Raw genomic sequence first — 23,714 nt, 5'->3', positions numbered from 1 at the left:
TCCAATTGATAAATCCTAGTTATCATCATGTTCACCTGTTCATAGGGAGTACATTTCATCTCCATACATGAAAGGGTTTCAAAGTTACAGACGTTTGTTCATTTGTTTATGTTGCAGTGACGAAAGATTTTTTTTGACTGACTAACAATAATATTGGAATATCAATAAATCTATTACTACAACCACGGACAAAAGAATTTACTGACAATCATTCTTCAATGAATTTGCCTTCCTTCTCGAACACAGAAGCATACCTCAGACAAAAACTATACCTTGGTGGATTTACAAATTCATGGCATACACAATAAGGCAAAATTCAATTCTGTACGCCACTGTATCAGTAAGTTATGATGGTTTATGTAAGCACCTGTAGATTCTTTTCTCAGTGGCTTCTGTACATACCAATATTTTTGCTTGTATGGCTGTCTATCTATCTCATCTCTCTATATAAGGTCACTTGTTTCTAGCCAATCTCTCTAATGGGTACCTTGTTTATTTGTAGCTGAACTCTCTACAGGGTGATTTTTTCTAGCTGATTTCTCTACAGGGTTACTTTGTCTAGCTAGTTTTGGTAGCTGAACTCTCTACAGGTCACTGGTTTTTAGTTGATCTCTATACAGGGGGGAATCTGTTAATAGCTGAAATATCTACAGGGTGATTTGTTTGTAGCTGAATTCTATACAGGGTGTTAGTTGATCTCTATATAGGGTAACGTGTTTGTAACTGGGTTCTCTACAGGGTGGGTTCTTTGTAGCTGAACTCTCTATAAGGTGACTTCTTCTAGCTGATCTCTCTACCGGGTGACTTGTATCTAGCAGAATTTTCTACAAGGTGATCTGTTTGTAGTTGAAATCTCTACAGGGTAATTTGTTTGCAGCTGGATTCTCTACAGGGTGACTTGTTTCTACCTGATCTCTCTACAGGGTAACTTGTTTGTGGCTCAACTCTACAGGGTGGTGGCTGAACTTTCTACAAAGTAACTTCTTCTAGCTAATCTCTCTACAGGTTGACTTGTTTCTCTCTGATCTCTCTACAGTGTGACTTGTTTCTAACTGAACTCTCTACAGGGTGATTTATTTGTAGCTGAACTCTCTACAGGATGATTTATTTGTAGCTGAACTATCTACTGGGTGGTTTCTTTGTAGCTGAACTATCTACAAGGTAACGTCTTCTAGCTGATCTCTCTACAGGGTAACTTGTTTCTAGCTGATCTGTCTACTGGGTGACTTGTTTTTAGTTGAACTCTCTACAGGGTGGTTTCTTTGTAGCTAAACTATCTACAAGGTAACTTCTTCTAGCTGACCTATCTACAAGGTGACTTGTTTCTAGCTGATCTGTCTACTGGGTGACTTGCTTCTAGCTGAGCTCTCTACAGGATGATTTTTTTGTAGCTAAACCCTTTACAGGATGATTTGTTTGTAGCTGAACTCACTACAGGGTGGCTTGTTTCTAGCTGATCTCTCTATAAGGTAACTTGTTTGTGACTGAGCTCTCTACAGGGTAGTTTTAGTAGCTGACTCTCTACAAAGCAACTTCTTCTAACTGATCTCTCTACAGCATTACTTGTTTCAAGCTGAACTCTCTACAGGATATAATTTTTGTAGCTGAACTCTCTACAGGGTGATGGTGACTTGTTTCTAGCTGATCTCTCTATAGAGTAACTTTTTTTAGCTAAACTCTCTACAAGGTAATTATTTTGTAGCTGAACTCTCTGCAGGGTGATTTGTTTGTAACTGAGATGTCTACAGGGTGACTAGTTTGTAATCTACAAAGTTACTTGTTTGTAGCTGACCTCTAATGGGTAGCTTGATTGTAACTGAACTCACTACGGGTAGTTTCTTTGTAGCTGATCTCTCCACAGGGTGACTTTTTTCTAGCTGAATCCTCTACAGGGTGATCTGTTCATAGCTGAACTCTCTACAGGCTGATTTGTTTGCAGCTGAACTCTCTGCAGAATGGTTTCTTAGCTGAATACTCTACAAGGTTACTCCTTCTAGCTGATCTTTCTACACGGTAACTTGTTTCTAGCTAATTTCTCAACAGGGTGATTTGTTTGCAGCTGAATTCTACATGATGACTTGGTTCTAGCCAATCCTTCTAAAGGGTGACATAATTTATTTCTTGCTAATGTTTCTACAAGGTAACCTTTTCTAGTTGATCTCTCTACAGTGTGACTTGTTTGTAGCTGATCTGTAACGGATTGTAGCTGAATTCTACAGGGTAACTGGTTTCTAGCTGGCCTCTCTACAGGCTGAATTGTTTCTAGCTGATCTAACAAGGTAATTTGTTTGTAGCTGAACTGTCTACATGGTGACTGGTTTCTAGCTGATCTATCTTCAGAGTGACTTGTTTCTAGCTGATCTAACAGGGTGATTTGTTTGCTGCTGAACTCTCTACTTGGTGACTTGATTCTAGCTGATCTCTCTGCATGCATGATAAATCTTCTAGCTAATTTCTCAACACGGTGACTTGTGTCTAACTGATCTATTATATGCAGGGTGATTTGTTTAGGGGTGCGCTGATTTTGCCGGCAAATTATTTGGAAAAATACGTTGTTAAAGTAAAGAGCAAAATGCTGGAAAAATAGGTGGAAATTGGAAAAATGGGCACCAAGGAATGGCAACTTAGCACATTCTGTATAAAAAAATCTATATACTCTAATAGAACAATCATGTATAGCATATTATGCTCATAGCAAATGGTGACTAAAGATCGAGATACTCTAATAAAGCATTCACTATATACGAAATATTCTAATAGAGTAGTCACACGTGCTTGTAAGCTTGAGATAATGCAATCAACTTTTACTGATACTCAGTAAAATAGAAAAATTTCGAGCAAAATATTGAGTAAAATAGGAAAAACTAAAAGAATTGCTGGAAAGAAAAATAGGTGGAAAAAAAAGTAAAATATGCTCATCCCTAGATTTGTTTGTTGTTGCTTTATTTACAAGGTAATTTGTTTGTAACTGAACTCTCTACAGGGTGACATTTGTTTGTAGCTGATCTCTATACAGGGTGAGTTGTTTCTATCTGATATCACTAAGGCGATTGGTTTGCAGCTGAACTCTTCACAGGGTGACTTATTTGTAGCTGATCTCTCTGCAGGGTGAGTTTTTTCTAGCTGATCTCTCTACAGGGTGACTTAATTGCTTGTAGCTGAACTCTGTACAAGGTGATTTGTTTTTGGCTGAACTCTCTCCAGGGTAAATTGGTTTCAAGCTGATCTCCCTACAGGGTGACTTGTAATGGTCTGAATTGCTAGAGTGATTTATTTGTAGTTGCATGGTGATTGTTCTATTTGGCAGCTGAATGCTCTATTGAAGTGATTGTTTTATTAGAGTATCTCGATCTCGCTTTTGCTACAGGGTAGCACTAATTTTGCAACGCTTGATGCCTTTTGTGACTGTAACTTAAAACTTATAAAAAATGAAAAAAAAGGGAGATTTCTGAGCTCACTCCCAGTACTTTTTGTAATGCATGCAGAACCATAACCACTGTACCACCGCTGCCAGCTGCTAGAACCCTGAATTTTAGATGTACTTAACAGTAAACTCACATAATCCAGAAAACTTGATTTGATAAAAACAAATTGAAAATGCACAATACTTTTGCCAATTTACATAGGCAGTTACAAACAAGTATATCTTATGAAGTGTTCATCTGATCGCTTCGAAAAACAGATTTTATTAACTGGCAAAGAGTAAACTATCTGCCTTTATACAAACTTTCAACATACAAATAAGAAACAGACCCACTACAATTCGCTGAATCATTTTGCATCCTTCCATGTTCGTATCATCATTGTGCTCATCCAACAGTAATGTATCACGTGATATCTATGTATCAATGGAATCGTCATCACGTGAGAAGTAAAATGACACCAAGCAAAAGTCGATAGGACGAAGTACAGCCAAGTTATGGCCTTTGTACATCGTTACGTGAAGAAGGAATACGGAGGGATAGTTCTTTTATTCTTTCAAAGTGAAGCGAGTATCTCTGTGTTGGATGGACACAACAAAGTATGGGACCATTCAAGCCAAAATTTAATGGTGAGTAAAATGGTGTGTGTTTTTTTAATAGCTTTAACAGTTTTTGTGTTATAGAGTTTAGTTTTACAAGGCATGCATGTGATCCAGTTTACTGGTTTATGCATTTTCAGTACTTGTGTTTTATAAAACAGCTGTGGGTTATTGCAAGATAATATAAAAATTGTTATCTAGCCTATAAAGAATATTGCTGAACCCAAATTGTAACAATAAGTGGATTAATAGCAGCTAAAGCTGAACCCAAACCCTAACCCTAACTTTGGACTACTATCTATGGAACCAATTGTGGCATAATATGTCAATATATACGCGCAGTGGCGCCCATGGGCATAAAGCATAGTGAAATTAGTGTAAACCTATACATGTTCAAATCATAACTAAGTGAGTTGTAATCCAATTCTTCTGTACTACTACAGGGACTTTATATGATGATCATTCCAGCTACATACAGATTTTCTGCTCATTGCTCTAAGCGGTTTGCCTGATATGCATGAAATGAATAGTATTTTATTCATAAAATTCAAATGCATAATTGTGATACAGGTTGAGTTTTGTGTCATACCTCAATGGTCTTTATCTTAATTCCTTTCAAACCACAAAAAGGCACTCCGACAATGGTTATTTTATGCAAGTAATTAGTCATAACTTCGTAAATGTACTTCAGATTCCTACCAAACTTAGTACTGAGATCCACTTTAATGAGCTCTTAAACTGTGCCAAATGTCAGCTAAATTGGAGCGTGCGTAAGTGTTTTATGGCAGATTATGTGAAGTATGTGAAACAAAAAGAAAAAATGAAGAAATTAAAATGAAAATGAAAATTTGGTCACTTGTATCTCAGAAATTTTGAGTATGCAGACTTGTCTACCTAGCCGACACTTCTGTAGCAAATTTAGTTCCAATCAGATAAGTGATTACAGAGCTACATATGTGTGAAAATCGTATTTTCTTTCTTCCTGTCAATATACTCACAGTGTCCCTGTGGAACACTGGCTTCTTGGGCCACACGATACTATCGTATGTCTTAATGTTAAAGTCTAACCATAGGGGTTTAATGGGGTTGATTACACCACTGAATTTAGCAGAACTTTCAATTGGTGCATATTTTTGCTTCCAAAATAGATTCTCTGTATAAACCCTATCATTCATGTCATGCTTCCTCTGGCACTGTGAATAAATCATCAGTCTACCATTTATCAGCAGTATATAAAGTTTACCAGCTAACAATTTTTATTGCATCTACAAAACCTTTATCCATTAGAGACATAGTTTTCATAGTAGATAGACTTTCAAACATGGCAAGTGTGTTGAAGAAATTGTAATAGACAATGTGCCTAACAGTAGTATAGAAAAATGCTATTAAAAACTAAAGGGTACTACTCAAGTACTTGAGTCCTGTGGTTTGATCTTTGTTATAGTTGTCCCAACTTTTTTTTTTTTTAATTAAATAACATGCAGCCTCAGTTTCAGGATAAATGCACATTACATATATTTTACTTACAGTAACTAAGCTATGTATTACATGATTTGCTATTGGTGTTTTTGTACAGGTTGCATTCAAAATACACATTGTGGAATTGTAAGTTTTAGTAGTTACACACTGGAAATTTTAATGTGTATGTGATTTTAATGGTAGTGGGACAGTTTTAACAATCTTAAGAGCACTCCTTACACTTTATCTATATATGTCACAAGATTTAAGATACATAGCTTGGGTACATTTAAACACTGCTACATATGCATTGGGTTGCTATTGGGGAATGTCTGCAGATTACAACTGAACACCTGCGCTATATATATATATATGTACTAGATAAAGCACTGCCGCAAGTACTATCTGGAAAATATAGCATGAAAAGAGTGGGTGAGAGACAAATATAGCATTAGTCGAAGCCAAGTGCTATATTTCATCTCGAGACCACTCTTTGAGTGCTATATTTCCCTTATAGCATGAGTGAAAGGCAGTGCTTTATCTGGTATAGAGAACTGTCAACTTGAGGTACACACAAGACACATGAAACAATTAGAAACTCATGGAGTAGTGTTATCATCGGTAGAATAGGCATTGCGCCTGTGTTTTGCCTGCGTTGCACTGTGCTGCACTGTCATTAGTTGTTTTGTGAGTATAGTCCAACTTCTCAATACCAAACATTTGTGAATGTGGTACTTTATCATATTTCCGTGATATTCCTAGGACTCATCCGTTTATTTGAACAAAACGTAGTAAGAATGTTCACTGCTGCTGACCACAAGCAACCATTATCGAAATCTTCAAATGTGTCTATAAATGTAATCCAGTGGTTTTGCTCTTACTGATTGGGTTGACTGGACAGCCAGTGCAGTCAGGCTATCAGCCTACACTGCTTGGTTGATTGGTTGTACTAGCCAGAATGAGTGATTACTCACTCAAAGTAGGTTATCAGCCTACAAAATAGACCTGGCAGTTCTATAACTACCTGATATAGAACTGTGGTCTATCAAAGTGTTCTATAACTGCCCAATATAGAACACTTGGGCTTTTATGGCGAATATAGAACATTTTTATGCTTTGATACTCCCACGCAAAGTTCTTTATATATATAATTTGCATGATATAGTTTTGGGGAATGCTGCTTGATGGGAAGTATTGGTAACTGGATCTGCAAGAACTCTTTATATTTGCACATGCCTACACAGTAGAGCACATTAATACAGATGTATGTATGTATGTACAGTGTATGTATAATGGACCAGTTTCTATTCTAATAGCAAAAACCTTGCCATCATTGTGTTTGTCAGAGCAAGAGTAATTAAATTTTGTTCATAGCAATGCTTCCAAGGAAACAAAAAGTAATGGTGACATTATATATTTTTACTTTCATTGGAAGTGTGGTTCACTTTTGTCTTTTCTTCTTGCAGTTCTCACCTACATTGTATGTCAGAGTTGTAGGAAGGTACAACTCACCTAGCATTAGACTTGCCTGTTTATTGGGAATGTGGTGATGATAGTGCAAGTTTGATCTCCATGTAAAACTGCATTTTAAATTATGAACATTTGATTAACTACTTGGGTTAATTTTCCCCGTGCCACTGTGCAAATCAATATTTCTGATGTTACCAATTTGTAGCACAGTAGTTTCTAAAGCTCTTGACTTATGTGTAGGGCTGAAACTTCATTTGATCATTTCTTTACTTCTAGATAAAGGAAATGTATATGTAGCTTCATCCAGGCCAGCATCTATCCCATCAGCCCTGATAGCTGTTACATCACCAATAAAACCGGATTGGATGTCCTCCACATTTTGACACAATCTCCACAAACTGCTCCCACTCAACAATTGACTTGTTAGAACTTCTCCACATTGTACTCATCTTAATTTTATGTATGGACATTACAGCAGCTAACATGTACACAATAGCAATAAATGTACATACCTACCGATAGTATTTAATGATGTCACTCCAATTACTTAATTATCCATGTTGCCCCCTGTATGCTTCCAGTTATGTTTTAGTGGTATGTACACATATTCATAGGTTTTGCTTAACATAATTAGAAATGTGCATGTATGTACGTATTCTGCCATAGCTTAAACAGAAAGTAAACGGGTTACTTCCACCTCCCCACTCAGGTCATACCCAAGGGACAGCAATGTACACTCCCAATAGTATGCAGCAACTGCAACGCCAAGCCCAACAACTCATCACTCTTGGCCTAGTACCCACAACAAAATTGACCTACTCTGCTGGTTGGAGGAGGTTTACGAGCTTCTGTGCTGTGACTCAGCTATGCCCATTCCAGCAAGTGAGCACATTCTAATGCTGTTTCTCACATCAATGACAGCTAGCATCATGTCGCATAGTACTATTAATACCTCAGTCACTAGTTTACCCCCTTGCTTCAACTGGCACTAATTGGAATCAAAAGAGGTCAAGCAGCCACACACACCCAGAGAACACGATTACCTATCACCCTGGAAATAATGCACAAGCCCAAACACCCACACTCCCAGCAGCCATCCTCCTATTACAACACCATGCTTTGGACAGCCTATTGTCTAGCCTTCTTCAGTTTTTTGAGAGTGAGTTTACATTGTCAACCCAACATGATTATGATGCGTCAACACATCTATCACTAAGTGACATCTCAGTCAACAAGCACAATAACCCTTGTCTCATCAAGGAATGAACACTCAACCATCCATCACTATCTGATCCTTGAGTGGAAGGTCACCTTGAATTGTTCCCATTCTGTGGCTCAAAATAGTAGCAAGAGTCTGGGGTGGGACTAATGCTAGCTTTACCCTCAGGCATCTTGCTCCCCAAGTATCTGCTTTAAAAAAAATTATGATATTAATGGCTTACACTTTTTCCCTAGACTACATACAATAAACAAAATAGTATTACAGAACAAAACATTTTGCAGTTGTCAAGTCTTGTGCGTTTACCAAACCCCCTCCACAATCATTTGATTGGGAGAGGTCTGTGGCGATGGTCACAGAGAGACTGGAGGGCTAGCAGACAAGCCAGCAGTGGAGTAGCATGAAATTGCAGGTCAGTAAGTGAACAACATTAAATGGGATTTAAATGAATATTTAAATGAATTAATGTTGGAAGGAACAGCAGGTATATAGCATAGTATATAATGAACAAATCGATCGGTGGAAAGCAATATGCACTAAAAAATAAATAGCTGAGCTCTAAATAGAATCCCAGTGTATGCGTAGTGAACACGTTTTGTACAATAGCGTTGCCATGATATTTTATCGATACATCGATATAGTATTGATATAACAAGGTGGTGATATGATATAGCCAATCAGTTATATAGATACTTACACTTTAGTGGCGCCACTTAGTATAATGATGTGGGGGAGGCCAGACATATGTTATTTGGCATTTTATTAAGTTATATGTGGATAGTGTAGTACGGTAAACAAGTCAAACACAAAGTAAACTGGAGGTTTTAAGGTTTCTATGTAGAGCCAGCCACTTGTCTCAAATGTAAAGCAGTAGCAAAATGCATTTAAAACCTGATAAACAAGAGTAGCTTGTGGTATACATCCAACTTAAATTTTAACTTACAATGAAGAGTATGTACGTATATGTTTGTCTTGCAAATGTTACAGTTAGTTATATTCATGATATATGTTCATATTGTGACATAAACCTTAGTGATATATGATATAGAGCTTTTCTATATCGTGGCAGCAGTATTGTACAATCACCTCATTTTCCCCCAATTCAGCTCCCACCCACCCACATTGTGCTTCTATATACACCATCTTGTAAATATGTGTTCGGTTACTTTTCAATGTGCCTATGCACATGTCAAATCATTTGCACAAATACATGTGTGTACAGCTCCACACTATAAAGGCATGCACACATGCACATCGTAATATGTATGTGTCATTGTTGCATGTGAGTGTGTACGTCTTGTTCTCCTTTTCTTTCCCCCCCTCCTTTTTCCCTTTTAGAACTCACCACCATAGCACTACCAGTGTTTATGCAAAGCACCACTTACATAGATTTAAAATAAAAGGAGAACAGCAGTGGGGGGAACAGAAAGCAACAACAGCAGTATCAGCAGCACACTATATACACCAGCAACAGCAGTACCAACAGTGCACCACTTACAGCAGCTGCAAAAACAGTAGCAGCAACATGTTACTTGTACACCTTTCATAGTTAATTGCACCAGTGATGCTGACACTAGGGCAAATGCTGGTTCACCCACAGCCTTTTCAACATACCCCTTACTTTGGCCAAGAATAGGTTAAATTACTAAACAATTAAGCATTCAAACATGCATAAATATGTGCATACAACATCTATACCATAAAGAGGAGTGTCAGCAAAGTAATTGCTGCTTTAGCAGTTTCTCCATTCCTTTTTAGAGGGAATGTGACAATACAAGGTCTCACTAGGATGACAGCTGAATAGGTTCGTAATATGCAGAGCTTAACACATTGTTTGGCTTAAAATAGTAGCAGGAGTCTGGGGTGGGACTAATGCTAGCCTTGTCCCCAGACATCTTGCTCCCCAAGTATTTTAAAAACTTCTGATATTAACCCCTTACACTTTTCCATAGCTTAAAAAACAAAATAGTATTACAAAATAAAACATCCTTCAGTTGTCGAGGCCTTGTGCATTTACCAAACCCCCACCACAATCATTTGATTGAGAGAGGTCTGTGGTGATGGCCACAGAGAGACTGAAGGAGGACTTGCAGACAAGCCTGCAGTGCAATGGCATGTAGTTGTGGGTCAGCGCAATAAAGTGAGTGAACAACATTATTGGTATTAAAGAAATATAGTCAGCGTAACTTGCCAGCACGCATAGAAATGTGCACAAAAGATGCATCAATCTATTACCTTTTAGACCACTTCCTGTAATTGCAGCTGCTTGTAGAGTTTCCCACCAAATAAGGTAGAAAATCTGAGCAGTTGGATCAGCGAAATAGTATCATGAGTGCTCACAAAGGAGAGGAGGATAGGAGGTGGTGGGGTTGGCAAGAGGTAGATTTTAAAATGGAGATAGACCATGATTGGAGTCTAGACATGAGATTACAGGACTGTACTGGCTTCTTAGTGGCTGATATGTGGCTGATATGTGGCAAAACCTACAGAAGAAATATTTGACCAATAGTATCAGGCCATCCATCAGTAAACCACTGATTCTTGCCAAGCCAGGCCCTTCACAAGACCAGAAATCACTGTACAAGCTCTCCACACTACCCAGAAAAGATGTCTGTTAAAACTAGTTTTGAGTAGTATGAGTAGTACCGAGGGTCTAAACTAGTAGTGCAATAGTGTAGCTATCCACTGGTAGTGTTAGTTTGATTTTGCCTGATGTGTGATTTGGATCAGTTTTGTAAAATCTGGTCACAGACAGTATGCTGTTTACTGCTTTAATGTAATATCCCTGTAAGCATACTGTGGAGAATGGATTGCCAATATTAATTTCAAGATTTGGTTTAAACTTATTGTACAAATTATTGTGATTGGTAAAGATTGACTATAGGTTTATTGCACTTATATTGTGTTTCATTTGACAATAGGGATGGCAGGTAGTAGATGATATTCAATGGCAGCACAAAGGTATTATTACAATGAATACAGTTGGAAATACAGGTACGTACTGTGTACAATAATGCATTACTGCATGCACATACTCTGTGTGTCACATTATGAGTGCACTCTGTGTGTCATAGATGGAATAAAGAATGGGATGATACAAGTGTACTACTCTCATACTAATGAAAAATACTATTTGAACCTCCAAGGAAGTTATAATAGCATCCAAAGTAAGGTTGCTGTACACAAACTTCAATAGTTACATACTTTATTGTTTGCGATATAATTACTGTAGGTCAGTTTAGATTATACAGTGCATTTGTGAATGGGCAAGTACAAGTGACATGTTTGGAAAGTGTTTCTTACCCTGGAGTGTATGTTAGTTGGGATATTGGTGATAATGACGTAGAAAATATTACATTCTTTGTAAGTTGGACATAAAAAAAATGTTTTAAATTTTATGATAATACTGTAAGTATACATGTAATAATATAGTTGAAATTCTAACTCGGTTATCATACAGTGTCATAGTACTTTATAGTAGGGACGATGAAGGTGTGGACGTGGCCCATAGTAAAATATCACCTGCCTCGATTTCCCCTCATGGCGACATGACAGTATTGGTTCAGTAAAATCTAGCTAAAAAGTGCCTTCAGATTGACTCTAAACATTTTTGTCAGAATTATTATTTTTTAATTATTCAACGGGATTTTCTACTGCCTGCCTGATGCATTCAGTCAAGTGTAGCAGAAAAGTGGCTACAGCTAAGGCACTACTTCTTTCACAGAAATGCTTTGAATTCACTTACAGTAAGAAGAACCTTAGGTACATATATTGATAGCCATACAATATCTGTGGTATTGTTTTACTTTTATCTTTCCATATACTGTAGTATAGCAGTTATAGCACAGTATGGCTTTGATCTCCAATCATGCATGTTTCACAGTGTAATTGCACCAAAATATTGGAATACAGGTGCAGTTAGCTCAGTGAGCTGTTCTCTGTTGTAGAGAAGATGTCACCTGCCACCAGGAAATGGACTGCTTGTAGACTATTGTTGTAAGTGAGTTAGTCTTGCGTAGTTGCATGTAAGTGAACTATTGTGACAGTTACATTAGACCTTGGTACCATTGCTGCATTGGTATGTGTCAGTATTAGGTACAGCTGGAATGGAAGTGGGCAGCCCTTGTGCTTTTATGAATATGATTATTAGATTCATGATTGCTGTAGATCATGGGCACCACAAATCTAAGTGGAAATTTTTGAAACTTTAGTCCTCTGAAATGGCATCTGGAACACTTTTATTTTAATGTTTACTATAACAGCGATTATTATATAACCAAATAAAAACAAATCCTGGTAAATTCAAACACAGTAGAGATCCTGGTAAATTCAAACACAGTAGGGATATTGCAAAAAGCATCATATTGACTAACAACAACTTCATCTCAAAATGTGAGTCCACTGATGATGAGAAATTATGAGAAGAACTTGCTGACAAGACAGTTTCCTTAAATTGCATGTGCATGTTTTGTGAATTGAATGTACATATATTTGTGACCGGGTCCGTGGAAATAGGGCATGTGGGCACAAACTACACCCTGTCACACAACGGGTCACATCTCAGTACTGGTATAGAATATCTACATTCTATAATTTACATGTTATTGCCAATTAAATGAGTAATAAGTGCCAAAACGTTCATAGCCATAGTTTAATGGTATCAAAAGTTATGAGCCATGAAAGCTTGAAAAATTATGAAAATTTCATGTGCCCACATGCCCTATTTTCGCAGGCCCAGTCACATTTTTTCTTTCTTTTTGAATTTAGTCATTAGAAAACTGTACTGACCATATTACTAGATCCAGCCTTTAGTAGTCCACTCAAAGAATGAATGCTTTTAATTGTATTGTGAACTTGCAATATAATGTATACGTATATAACACAACCAGTCACATACGTGACAATTAGTACAAGGAATGGCAAGACAGTCTAGCTAAGTGTCAGCATTGACCAGTCTCTCCAGGTTAATATCAATTGTGACCAGATTTGACAATACCAGGCTTCCACACACATCCAGATTCGTAAATTGAAGGACAGTAACTCAATGTAGGAGTAAGCTATCACTTTCAAATTTTGACCTTTTATTGCAGAATGCAATGAAAGAATTGTGTTAAGATTGTATGTCATTAGTATGCTAAGTGGTTAAGTTACAAGGGATTAAAGTCAAAGAATTGGATGTGTGCGGAATCCTGATCCAGTCACAAATTACCTTTCCAAAAAATATTCTCTAACAGAAACACTGTTTGCTTGCATCAGAGAGAATGAAAACTATTTAAGTGTTTCCCATTAATAAAACTCATGACTAATCTGTTCTTAGCTTGCACCAGACCAAAATTGGCCTATCTTACATTACTATTGCAATGGCATAAGATTGTGAGTGGAACAATAATATGTGCTTGTGTGTCATCCAGTGGTGGATAGGCATGGAATATCTGCTAATGATAGAGTTAAATGTCAACGCTACTATATAGGTGAGATTTTCCATGACCTATCCAATGATATAATATATACAGTAGCTCTTTAATTGGTGACATTTTCTTTACTTCAGCTTGCAGTATAGGTCATGCATGAATATCAAAAGACACGGGATTGTATGATGCATATCAACACATACACTGAACAGTATGTCATACCAGGTCACTGAAGAAAACTGTCAGGAACTTACCTATGAAATTATCTTATTGATATATATACTGTAAAATTAAACCTGCTCATATAGACATTCGCTGTTCTATAGTCAAATCCACTGCAACTTCTTGACTTTTTGAAGAGACTTGATGCTTTTGGATTTCTCCTCATGTGTCCAATATATTTCTATACACTCAGGTTCTCCATTTTTATTACTGTACAGTTTGTAGCTGAACTCTCTACAGGGTGACCTGTTTGTAGCCTAACTGTCCACAGGGTAACTTGTTTGTGGTTGAACTCTCCATGGGGTGATTTGTTTGCAGCTGAACTCTCTTCAGGGTGACATGTTTGTAGCTGAACTCTCTACAGATGACTTCTAAACTTCCTACAGGCTACAGTTTGTAGTTGAACTCTCCACAAATTGACCTGAAGTCTCTACAAGGGGACTTGTTCATAGTTGAACTCTCTACATTGTGATTAGATTGTAGCTGAACGTTCCAATAGAGTGACTTATCATGTAGCTGAACATTCTATTAGGGTGACTTCTTATGAAACAGTACGGTAGTATATACAGTATGGTAGTGCTGTTTAAGTAGAGATCCCTCTTAATGATGCAAGCTGCCTAAAATGCTGACTTCAAAATTCATCCGAGAGGTATCTTATGCCATGAAAATCACCTTTACAGAATAGTATTGGTCCATCTAACATGAAATACAGCATTAAAAACAAGAAAACAGTTACGGGTGACCGAATATAGATTTTTTAAATTGACAAATTTTGAAAGTTTACCTGCACTGCCTAACCACAATCGCAAGCCCAGAGGCCAAATGAAGCAGTGCACAGCCACCATTTTATGCCACAATAACAAACTCACCAGTGGGGTGTGCCTTTTGGAAGTGTAGGCCCACTGTGCCTTGTCTTTTCTTTTATCTTCGATCAGACTGCTTGTCTTCTTCATCCAATGAAACCATATCGAGGCATTAATTTTCCATATTAATACTTTCTTTCAGCAGCATAATTATTATTTTAGACACCACAGAATTATTTCAGAGCTGGATTTTAGAAGCACTTCAGTCCAAGCACTACTATAAGAGGTACAGGTATACTAGCTAGATATCTGCAATTTCATGATTGGATCCCATTCGCAATAGGTTTGTGACCACACCATCAAATAAATATCTAGGTGGACTAATATGGATAGAGTGCAGAGACCACACCTCTAGCTATTTACTTAATAGTAAACAAGATAACCTCACCTCTTATTGGTCTACCTAGCTGCACACCCCTTGGTTGACTCAAAAGATACTGTAGTAGAACAGTCACTCTAATACAACAGCCATGTGTGATTTCTAAGAACAGTCACAACTCACAGGTTACACTGTAACTAGTTGTGCTGCAACAAAAAAACCCAAACAAACTAGTATTTTAAAAATTGTTAATTTAAAAATGAAGTAGGGATCAATTTAACAAAAGTAGTGAAACAAGAGATGAATGATGGTATTACAGCATACAGTAGCTTGGTGGGAAAGTCCCTACGTTGGCACATTATCTATCATTTTGTTCAATATCAAAGTAGGGATTATCCCACTGAGCTATGCTGTAATATCATCATTTATCTCTTTATTCACTACTTTTTGTTGCATAGATCCCTACCCATTATTAAATTAACAATTTTTCAATCATACTACTTAGAGTATCTCGATCTGTTCCACTTGCTACACCTAGTTGACTTTCATAGTGTAACTCAGTGGTTTTTAATTTCATTCCTTTTAAACTACTGATTGATCATTGGGGCCACACAATTTTCGATTCAAAAAGTTGCCATTGATGTTCAATGTGGCAATGGCTACAATTCCATCAAAACAGGATTGGGTAGAGTTTACCACTCTGCCCACAGTTTGAGCTCTAAGACTTTCTTTTTCTTTTATTTATTTGAAATGCTGTATTGATCATTCTATAATGACTAATCTACCTCTCTACCTATTTTCAGCTGATTCCATTAGCTAGTTTGACTGGTATGCATGACAAGTAATACACTTCTATTAACAAAACCTAATCATGTGCTTTTTACACATGGTTGGAGTTTTTGTTATAACTCCATGGCTGTTAGTGTGATTTCTTTCAAACCAAAAAAAAGTTAGTTACTCCATTTACAGACCAATTTCCTTTCCAAGTTATTTTATCAAGCGGTTTACCCTGGAGGCATGACAACAAAGTGCCTTTTGTCAGAATTTTTGAAAAATTGTAAATAAATTGTTCTTTGCGTGATATGTGCCAAAATTGGACTGTAAATGTGCAGTATTATGCTCTTATTTCCCTCCAAATTTTAAGTAAGTGACCAAAATACTCATGAGTTAGTATGATTTTTCTGAAGTGTGCTAAAAGAAGATTTAGAAGAAAAATGCACAGAACATAAGACAGGTGCGTATCAGTGATTCATGAGCAGATTCAGGGTCATATTTAGGGGTTTCCTGGGGTTCCAGAAACCCCTACAAAATTGAAGATGTGGACTTGCAACAAGAACACCAACCATCATCAATGGCTTGGTTTATAATTTTGTGCATTAAGTTCATAGTGATTGCATTGTGCACTCTAGTAAGCAATCGTACAGTTTTGTAGCAAAAACCATGACCCCAAGTAAGCACTCAATACTTATGGCAATCTCCTACTAAGGAATGACTAAGGAAAGGCAAACCTAATGCAAACCAGGAGTCTAAACATTCACACGTTGTAAATTCTTTAATAGAGTGGGCTTACATACATACATTATTGAAAGTATTTATTGTAAACGCTCAATTAGATGATATAGAAATGCAGTTTTCAACACACAGTCAAGAGATAACAAATTCAGTAAAGTACAGAAATGTGACTGGATCTCTGAAAAGGGGTTTTATAGCCTTTCCAATTGCATTCCTTAACTTCACCTGTAAAAATAGTACCATTCTGAAATCTAGTAACTAAATACCCCTAACATAGCACCATTGCTTTATGTAATTTGAAGGTGAAAGGTTAAATGCATTAGGAGTTATGATCAGTAAAACTTGAGAATTTGGAAAGGCTATAAGACCCCTTTTCACAGATCGGTCACAAATATGAGCAGCACTATTAAACACTTTCAAAGGCTTAAACTATTAATTCCTACTGACATTGATTTTATGTATGCATGAAATATTTAAACAATGTCTCTAGAATAATTATAGTACATTGTATACCATGACTTCAATTGTAGTAGTTTTATGTGTTTCTATGTTCTAAATATGTAGACTGGGATGCAACGTTCTCCACCAAAGAATGTCAGATGTATTGGTTGGAATCTGCTACATAGGAATTTTCCTAGTGGAGACTATCAAAGCTCCAAAGTGTTACGTGCATGGACCACACGGCCACTGCAACATGGTAACAATTTCTACCTCTCATTTGGCAACCCAGATCTTTCAGATGGCAATGTTTCAAGTTCTAACACAGATTGCATTGGTCAGCTAACACCAGATCTCGCTATCAGTGGAGCTGTTTTAATTGAAGGTATTTACATCTTTTATTAATTGACTACATATCATAAATCGTTGAATAATTGAATACTGTAGTTTGGTGTATTTGGTAGAATGAACAAAATTTACCAATTTTTTATCAATTACTTCTACAGCATGATTGCTCACTATATACACGGTAAATTTGCAAAGCTTTTATACACCAAATTGCTTGATGTTTTGATTAATCAGTTCTATATAATCTCACCAAACTATTGTTGTTCACACTATGTGATTGATTTATGTTGAAACAACCAAACTGGATAAATGGTATAGATTTCAAACAAGCCAGGTAAAAATTATATATATATATATATTGTAATTTTAAAAGTAGCAGCCCAGAAAGGGCAGTAATGGTGTTAATGTCTAACAATTTTAAGATTGATATGGTGATGCCTGGCATTGATTTACATTAAAAGCAGTATTGCAACCAGTTTTTGGTCATCACTGATTGTTGCTTTGCTTGAAGGCTGCACCCTTTTTCACAGCATGGCTGTAAGACTTTCATGATGATAAGGGTCATCAACTCTACTCATGCAAGCAAATGCATGAAATATATATTCATTCTCCATCCATATGCAACTTGTGTCTAACTACAACATTAAATGCTTTGTAAATATTTCAGAAATCATTGCTGTCACTATTGTTGGTGATGCTGAGAGGAATGAGACAGCACTACAAGATGTTACCCTATCAGTTACTATTGGTATTAGACCATCCTTCACATTTACAGTACAGTGGTACTACAATGATCAACAAATAACTGATAATGGAGACTACTCTATTACTAATACATCATCTAGTTCATCACTAACAATACTTACCACAGTTCCTAGTGATACTGGAACATACAGAGTTGATGTTACTAGTAGTGTGGGCAGTGATACTGCAACTATCAATCTTAATATCAAAGGTGAGCTGCTTCTCACAAATCATGTTCTTTGTAAAATAACCATGAGTAAAGCCTCCATTAATCTGCTGCCTTTATGTGATCAGTGTTGTGCATTTACTGCTGACTAATGCACAACATCATCAATTTTAGTAGATACCATTTTGGATATTTTCTTTTAGAGAACTAAGTTCTGTGATTTTACAATTTAATTGATGTGTTTTAATGGATAACAAATGAATAATGACACATATTCAATTTAAGAAAATGTTATAAGAGGTAGTCTGTTCTTCAGCCGCTTACTATTTGCCAACAAAACATGAGACCCTGAAGCATAATTAATATTGAACATAATTTAGCACAATAGACAAAAAAGTTGAGGACTGCATGCACTGTAGGTAAAATTAAAAGCATAATTGATGTGTCCCATCATAATATTATTATGAAAATGTTAAATAAAATATGATACAATTGTAACTTACTTTTAAAGGCAGCTTATACTTATGGCCACTGTTTAATGCTATTAAACTGAAATCCATGCAAAAACAGCTAAGCTGTAAAAATATGCAGCCTTCAAAGTGTGTCAAAGACAGTGGCCAAGTAATGCTTGTAAGGTTTGAATCCATTATCAATGCTGAATAATATTTGAATAATATCTTTACCACTGCTGTCCATTTTATTTGTAAAAAGTAATGTTCTCTTATCTGCAGCTGTAGCCATAACATTTGATCAGCCAACATATAGTGTTGGTGAAGGAGTTACACTATTGATTCCAACCATAACCCTCAGTAATCCAGCATCATTTGACTTCTCTGTGAGTCTCTTTAATGAAGATGGAACAGCTACTGGTGAGTTTTACTAGATACAATCAACTAGTGGTCACTTTTATACTTTACAGAAACTGACGATTACAATAACACAATGTCTGCTATTACCATCCCTGCTGGAGTGACCAGTGTACAGGCTAATCCTATTGTAATAGTGGATGATACTATAGTGGAGTATAATGAAGTATTCAACATCTCATTATCATATCCAGATTATGTTAATGATGGAGACTATACTGAAGTTACAGTGACTATAATGGATAATGATCGTAAGTGTATTAGTCATACAATGGGACCAAGTATCATTTTAATACACTAACAGGTGTCAGCGTGAGGTTTACACAGGACATATTTAATGGATCAGAAGCTACAGGGTATCTGTTAGTATCAGTAGAACTAGTAGGAGGCACAGTCAGTATTCCATTTGGTGTTACTATTACACCATCAGAACAATCACCAGTGTCTGCTGAAGGTAATAGTGTAATATCATTGCATGTTGATTATGTAGTGTTTGACTAACAGGTGGTGTTGACTTTAACACTACCAGTCTGATTGCTAAATTTGAAACTGGTATGACAACAAGTTCTGTTACTATATCACTGACTCCTGGTGGTGATGATGGTGTTGAGATATGGGAAGAGTTTTACTTATCATTACAAGTGTCATCATCCTTATTTGGTGGTAGGGTAACACCTGGTAATCCTACCACTGCTGTTGGTCTTATCATTGATCCTCAGAGTGAGTGATGGGAAATTTAGTTTATAATATTGCTTTACTGCAGTAATTACATGACATGTCTATAAAACATCACTCCTTTACTGAAGAATTTAATTAAGGTCACTGTCAAGTTAATGTGATGTATACATATTAATGCATTTTAAGAATTGGGAAGGGAGACTGTAGTTCAATCCTCAGTTTGTATCATTTAACCCTTAAACCCGCATAATCCAGAAAACTCAATTTAATTTTTAAAAAAAACAATTGAAAACACATAATACTTTTGCCAATTTACATAGGCAGTTACAAACAAGCATATCTCATGAGGTGTCCATCTGATCGCTTCAACAAACAGATTTTACTAATTGGCAAAGAGTAAGCTATCTGCCTGTATATAAACTTTCAACATACAAACAAGGAACTCACCCACTACCCTTCCAACGTACCTAGCTCTATTGCCAACTTTGCCCTAATGCTAAGCACTGTAAGACGTGTATGTATCTCTCATTGGTGACATAAATGCAATCTTGACTCCTATTATACATTTTGTCATGGTCTAGCTGTTATACATACTGTATGAGCCTTTGCAAGAATGTGCTGGCTCACAAAAGAAGGTCTTATTTTTTCCTTTGATCATAAGTCAAATATTCCAGACACTATACAATGTCATAGCATGTTGGTAGATGAAGTTAATTGCTACTACCCAATTTTAATTTGCAGCTTCGCAATTTTCATAAAGTTTATTGAGGATGTCATCCTGAATCAGTTTATGAATCCTACAAAGTGTTTACACTTGTACAAATGCTCAATTGATTACACTTTGTGTAGTATAAGTACCTTATCTTTAATACCCTTGATGCATAGTTTTGTCATGGTTAATAATATGAATCATTTGCTCTACAGGCTGTATTGAAGATGGTCATTGTGGATCTGTAAGTTCCTATAGTATACTGTACATCTGTAGAATGTTATTAAATGTGTGCATCTTGTCAGTGACAGTTTTGACACAAACTACAGTATAAATGTTTACTGTGCATGATCAAAGAAAGCAAGAGTTTTTAAAGATAGGTTAGATGGTTATGAGATTTGTGAATGTTAAGCAAAAAATCATCACATATTACTACTGTATTATGAAGTAGAAAATTTACATGCAGGAATATGGAGATTTCTGCAAGAAGGAATGTCCAGCAAATGATTTCCCACCACACACTACACTACTACAACAACCAGTTGTACTGAATGAGAACACTTTTGTTGTTATTCCATCTGCCAGAAGACCAGAATTTGGAGATGAGTTTACATTTTATGCGAGCTTCAGTCAAGCTCCAAACACCACGGCATATTTATTCTTCTATGGCCCCAATTCAACCACTATTAACTTTGCTGTGCAGTTGGATGGTGTATCAACTGCAGGCAGAACCAGATTAATCATTCAACACAGTAATGGTCAACAAGCTATATTTGATATTCCTTTACTGAGTGATGGAAACGAACACTGTCTGTTGTTTACCTTTTCTCTAATAAGAGTGTTTGTGGATGATGTGCAGGTTGACCTTTCAGGAGCATCAAATTTGGGATTCTTTGAACTTCAAGCAGCAAATGTTAATCCTTACTTAGGAGTAAGTTATAAATTATACAACTTTAAAGATCTGTATAAAATTATTTACTCAGGTCACAGATCCTGATGCAGTTAACCTGCTAGTAGGAGGGGTACCACCTGATGTTGGTTACTTTAGTGGAACAATCAATCAAGTAGCAATATTTAATGGATACTTGTTTGCTAATAGTTCAGTGTGTTCACTAATGGATACCAGTATTGCAAGATATGGACGATGTACTCATTATCTCACGCTTGGTGAGATTTGTCCACCACCAACTGTAGAGAATACTGAAATCTGTTTGGAAGACTTGGACAGGTATCTATTTCTATACTTGTATATTCCTATGTTTTGATCTTATTATTTTGGCAAGAAGGAAAAAATAACCTATACACCAACTCATTATACAATATTGTCCGTCCGGGTGTGTCCAGTTAGGTCTTGAAGTTGTTTAAGGGGTGTATGTATGCTATTAGTAAGAAACTTAACTAAGAAATCAATTAGCTATTAAGAGCAGGTAAAATATTTAAGAAGTATTTTGGTTAAGGGAAATGTCTTTGTCAGTGGCAAATCTAGAAGGAATTTATCTATAAATCAATATAGCCTGTGATAATAGGACATGTTGGCACATAAAAGCCGCCTACATTTTCAAATTTTGATTCAAACCTTTTATGCCATTATGCTATACTTATGCAAATCCCCCTCCTTAATTAGCTATAAACATACAATACAAGTTGCAGAAAAGACAATCATGATACACGGTAGTGTGTCGTGCTGCCCAAGAAGCCGGCGCATCACACCATGAGTATATTCACCAAAAAAAGAAAACACGATTTTCACACATACTTTTATGTAGCTCTGTGATCCTGTATATGATTGAAACCAAATTTGCTGCAGAAGTGCTGGCCAAGTAGGGGAGGCTACTGTTGTAATAGAAAGGTTTTCACAGAGCAACTTTAATGACTGATTTCAAGCGGACTGACAAATTGTACAACAATATGTTCTTTTATAGACTACAATTCTAGAAGTCTGGAGATAGTTCCAGAATAAGAACAATAAACAACATAATTAACTGTAGTCTAATTACACAATAATTAGTCAATTCAACAGTTAAAAGTCAATTTACTCCACAACACTCCCACTTAAATTGACTTGACACTGGGTAAGGTATTCAGTCCTATCTCCAGCTGAAAATGTTCGAATCTGTCACATGAGAGAGGTTTTAACACATCTGCCACCATTTGTTCTTTTGGACAATAAATCAATTCAGTACATCCATTACTTGGAGCTTCTTTCACAAAGTGAAACTTAACATCAGTATGCTTAGTTCTTTGCTTAACTGCAGTAACAATTGACAAAGTGATTTGACGACTGCACTACAAAGGTTTGCCCCTTGACCACTATGGATGTAGGTCGGCACTCCATAACGACACACTACCTCATTCAGCATGATGTTGGCTAGGGTATTAGTTGTGGTATCCTTGAGGGGAAATGCTTCCACCCACTTGGTAAAGAAGTCAGTGATGACGAGGATGTACTTATTCCCTTGTGCTGAAGTTGGGAGGGGCCCCATTATGTCCCAAGACAGTTTCTCGAAAGGTCTGGATGAGCTGATGGTCCCTAATGGTGCAGGAGGGTTTGGTTGTGGGGGATTACGCCTCTGACATTGTTCACACTGCTTAACCCAGGACTCCACAGCTTGATCGTAACCAAGCCAGTAGAAACGAGTTTTTACATGGCCAAGGGTCTTCTTTACCCCAAGGTGACCAAGGTGATCATGCACTTCCTTGAGTACAACAGTTCTGAGACTATGAGGGACAACTGACTGTGTGTGTACCAGCTGGGTGGCAACCTCCTTATATTTGCGGCAAATAATGCCATCTTTGATAAAACATTTCTGTAGGCCTGGGGGGCACCCACTTGGCACAGTCCCTTGTTCCAAATGCTGCTTCAAGACAGCAAGCTCCGGGTCCCGGAGTTGCTCTACCTTAAGTGTGTTCGGGTTGGCCAGCGAGATTTCATCCACTGTTGCTGTGAGCAAGTTTTCTGAGACTGGGGGTTTTCTGAGACTGGGGGTAGTCTGGAGAGTGTGTCGGCATTGGAGTGACTTACCCCGCTCTTATATTCAAAAGTGAAATTGAACTGTTGGAGGTATAATAACCAAGGGGCAAGACGTCCACCAGTGTCTTTAAGTCCCTTGAGTGAAGTCAAGGGGTTATGATCTGTCAACAGTTTGAATGGAAATCCATACAACTACGGATAAAATTCTTTAACTGCACTAACAACAGCAAGTGCCTCCCGTTCAATAGTGGAGTAGTTCTTTTCCGCCTTTTGTAACTGGCGACTCTAATATGCAACTA

General features: G+C 36.9%; 1 protein-coding gene across 1 annotated transcript in view; it reads left to right on the top strand.

The window, feature by feature from the left end:
* Window positions 1-23,714, top strand: part of LOC136246611 (uncharacterized) — a 56,954-nt gene that overhangs the window by 20,735 nt on the left and 12,505 nt on the right. Inside the window, exons 8-20 of the mRNA XM_066038134.1 lie at window positions 5,598-5,626; window positions 11,090-11,162; window positions 11,243-11,335; window positions 11,401-11,531; window positions 17,060-17,318; window positions 17,949-18,236; window positions 18,923-19,060; window positions 19,111-19,308; window positions 19,362-19,511; window positions 19,562-19,777; window positions 20,660-20,688; window positions 20,911-21,375; window positions 21,428-21,672. Coding sequence (XP_065894206.1) covers window positions 5,598-5,626; window positions 11,090-11,162; window positions 11,243-11,335; window positions 11,401-11,531; window positions 17,060-17,318; window positions 17,949-18,236; window positions 18,923-19,060; window positions 19,111-19,308; window positions 19,362-19,511; window positions 19,562-19,777; window positions 20,660-20,688; window positions 20,911-21,375; window positions 21,428-21,672 — 2,314 coding nt within the window. The remainder of the gene's footprint in view (window positions 1-5,597; window positions 5,627-11,089; window positions 11,163-11,242; window positions 11,336-11,400; window positions 11,532-17,059; window positions 17,319-17,948; window positions 18,237-18,922; window positions 19,061-19,110; window positions 19,309-19,361; window positions 19,512-19,561; window positions 19,778-20,659; window positions 20,689-20,910; window positions 21,376-21,427; window positions 21,673-23,714) is intronic.

Source organism: Dysidea avara, chromosome 2, assembly GCF_963678975.1.
Source record: "Dysidea avara chromosome 2, odDysAvar1.4, whole genome shotgun sequence".
Classification (NCBI taxonomy): Eukaryota; Metazoa; Porifera; class Demospongiae; order Dictyoceratida; family Dysideidae; genus Dysidea; species Dysidea avara.
This window is presented reverse-complemented; position numbering and strand designations above follow the sequence as displayed.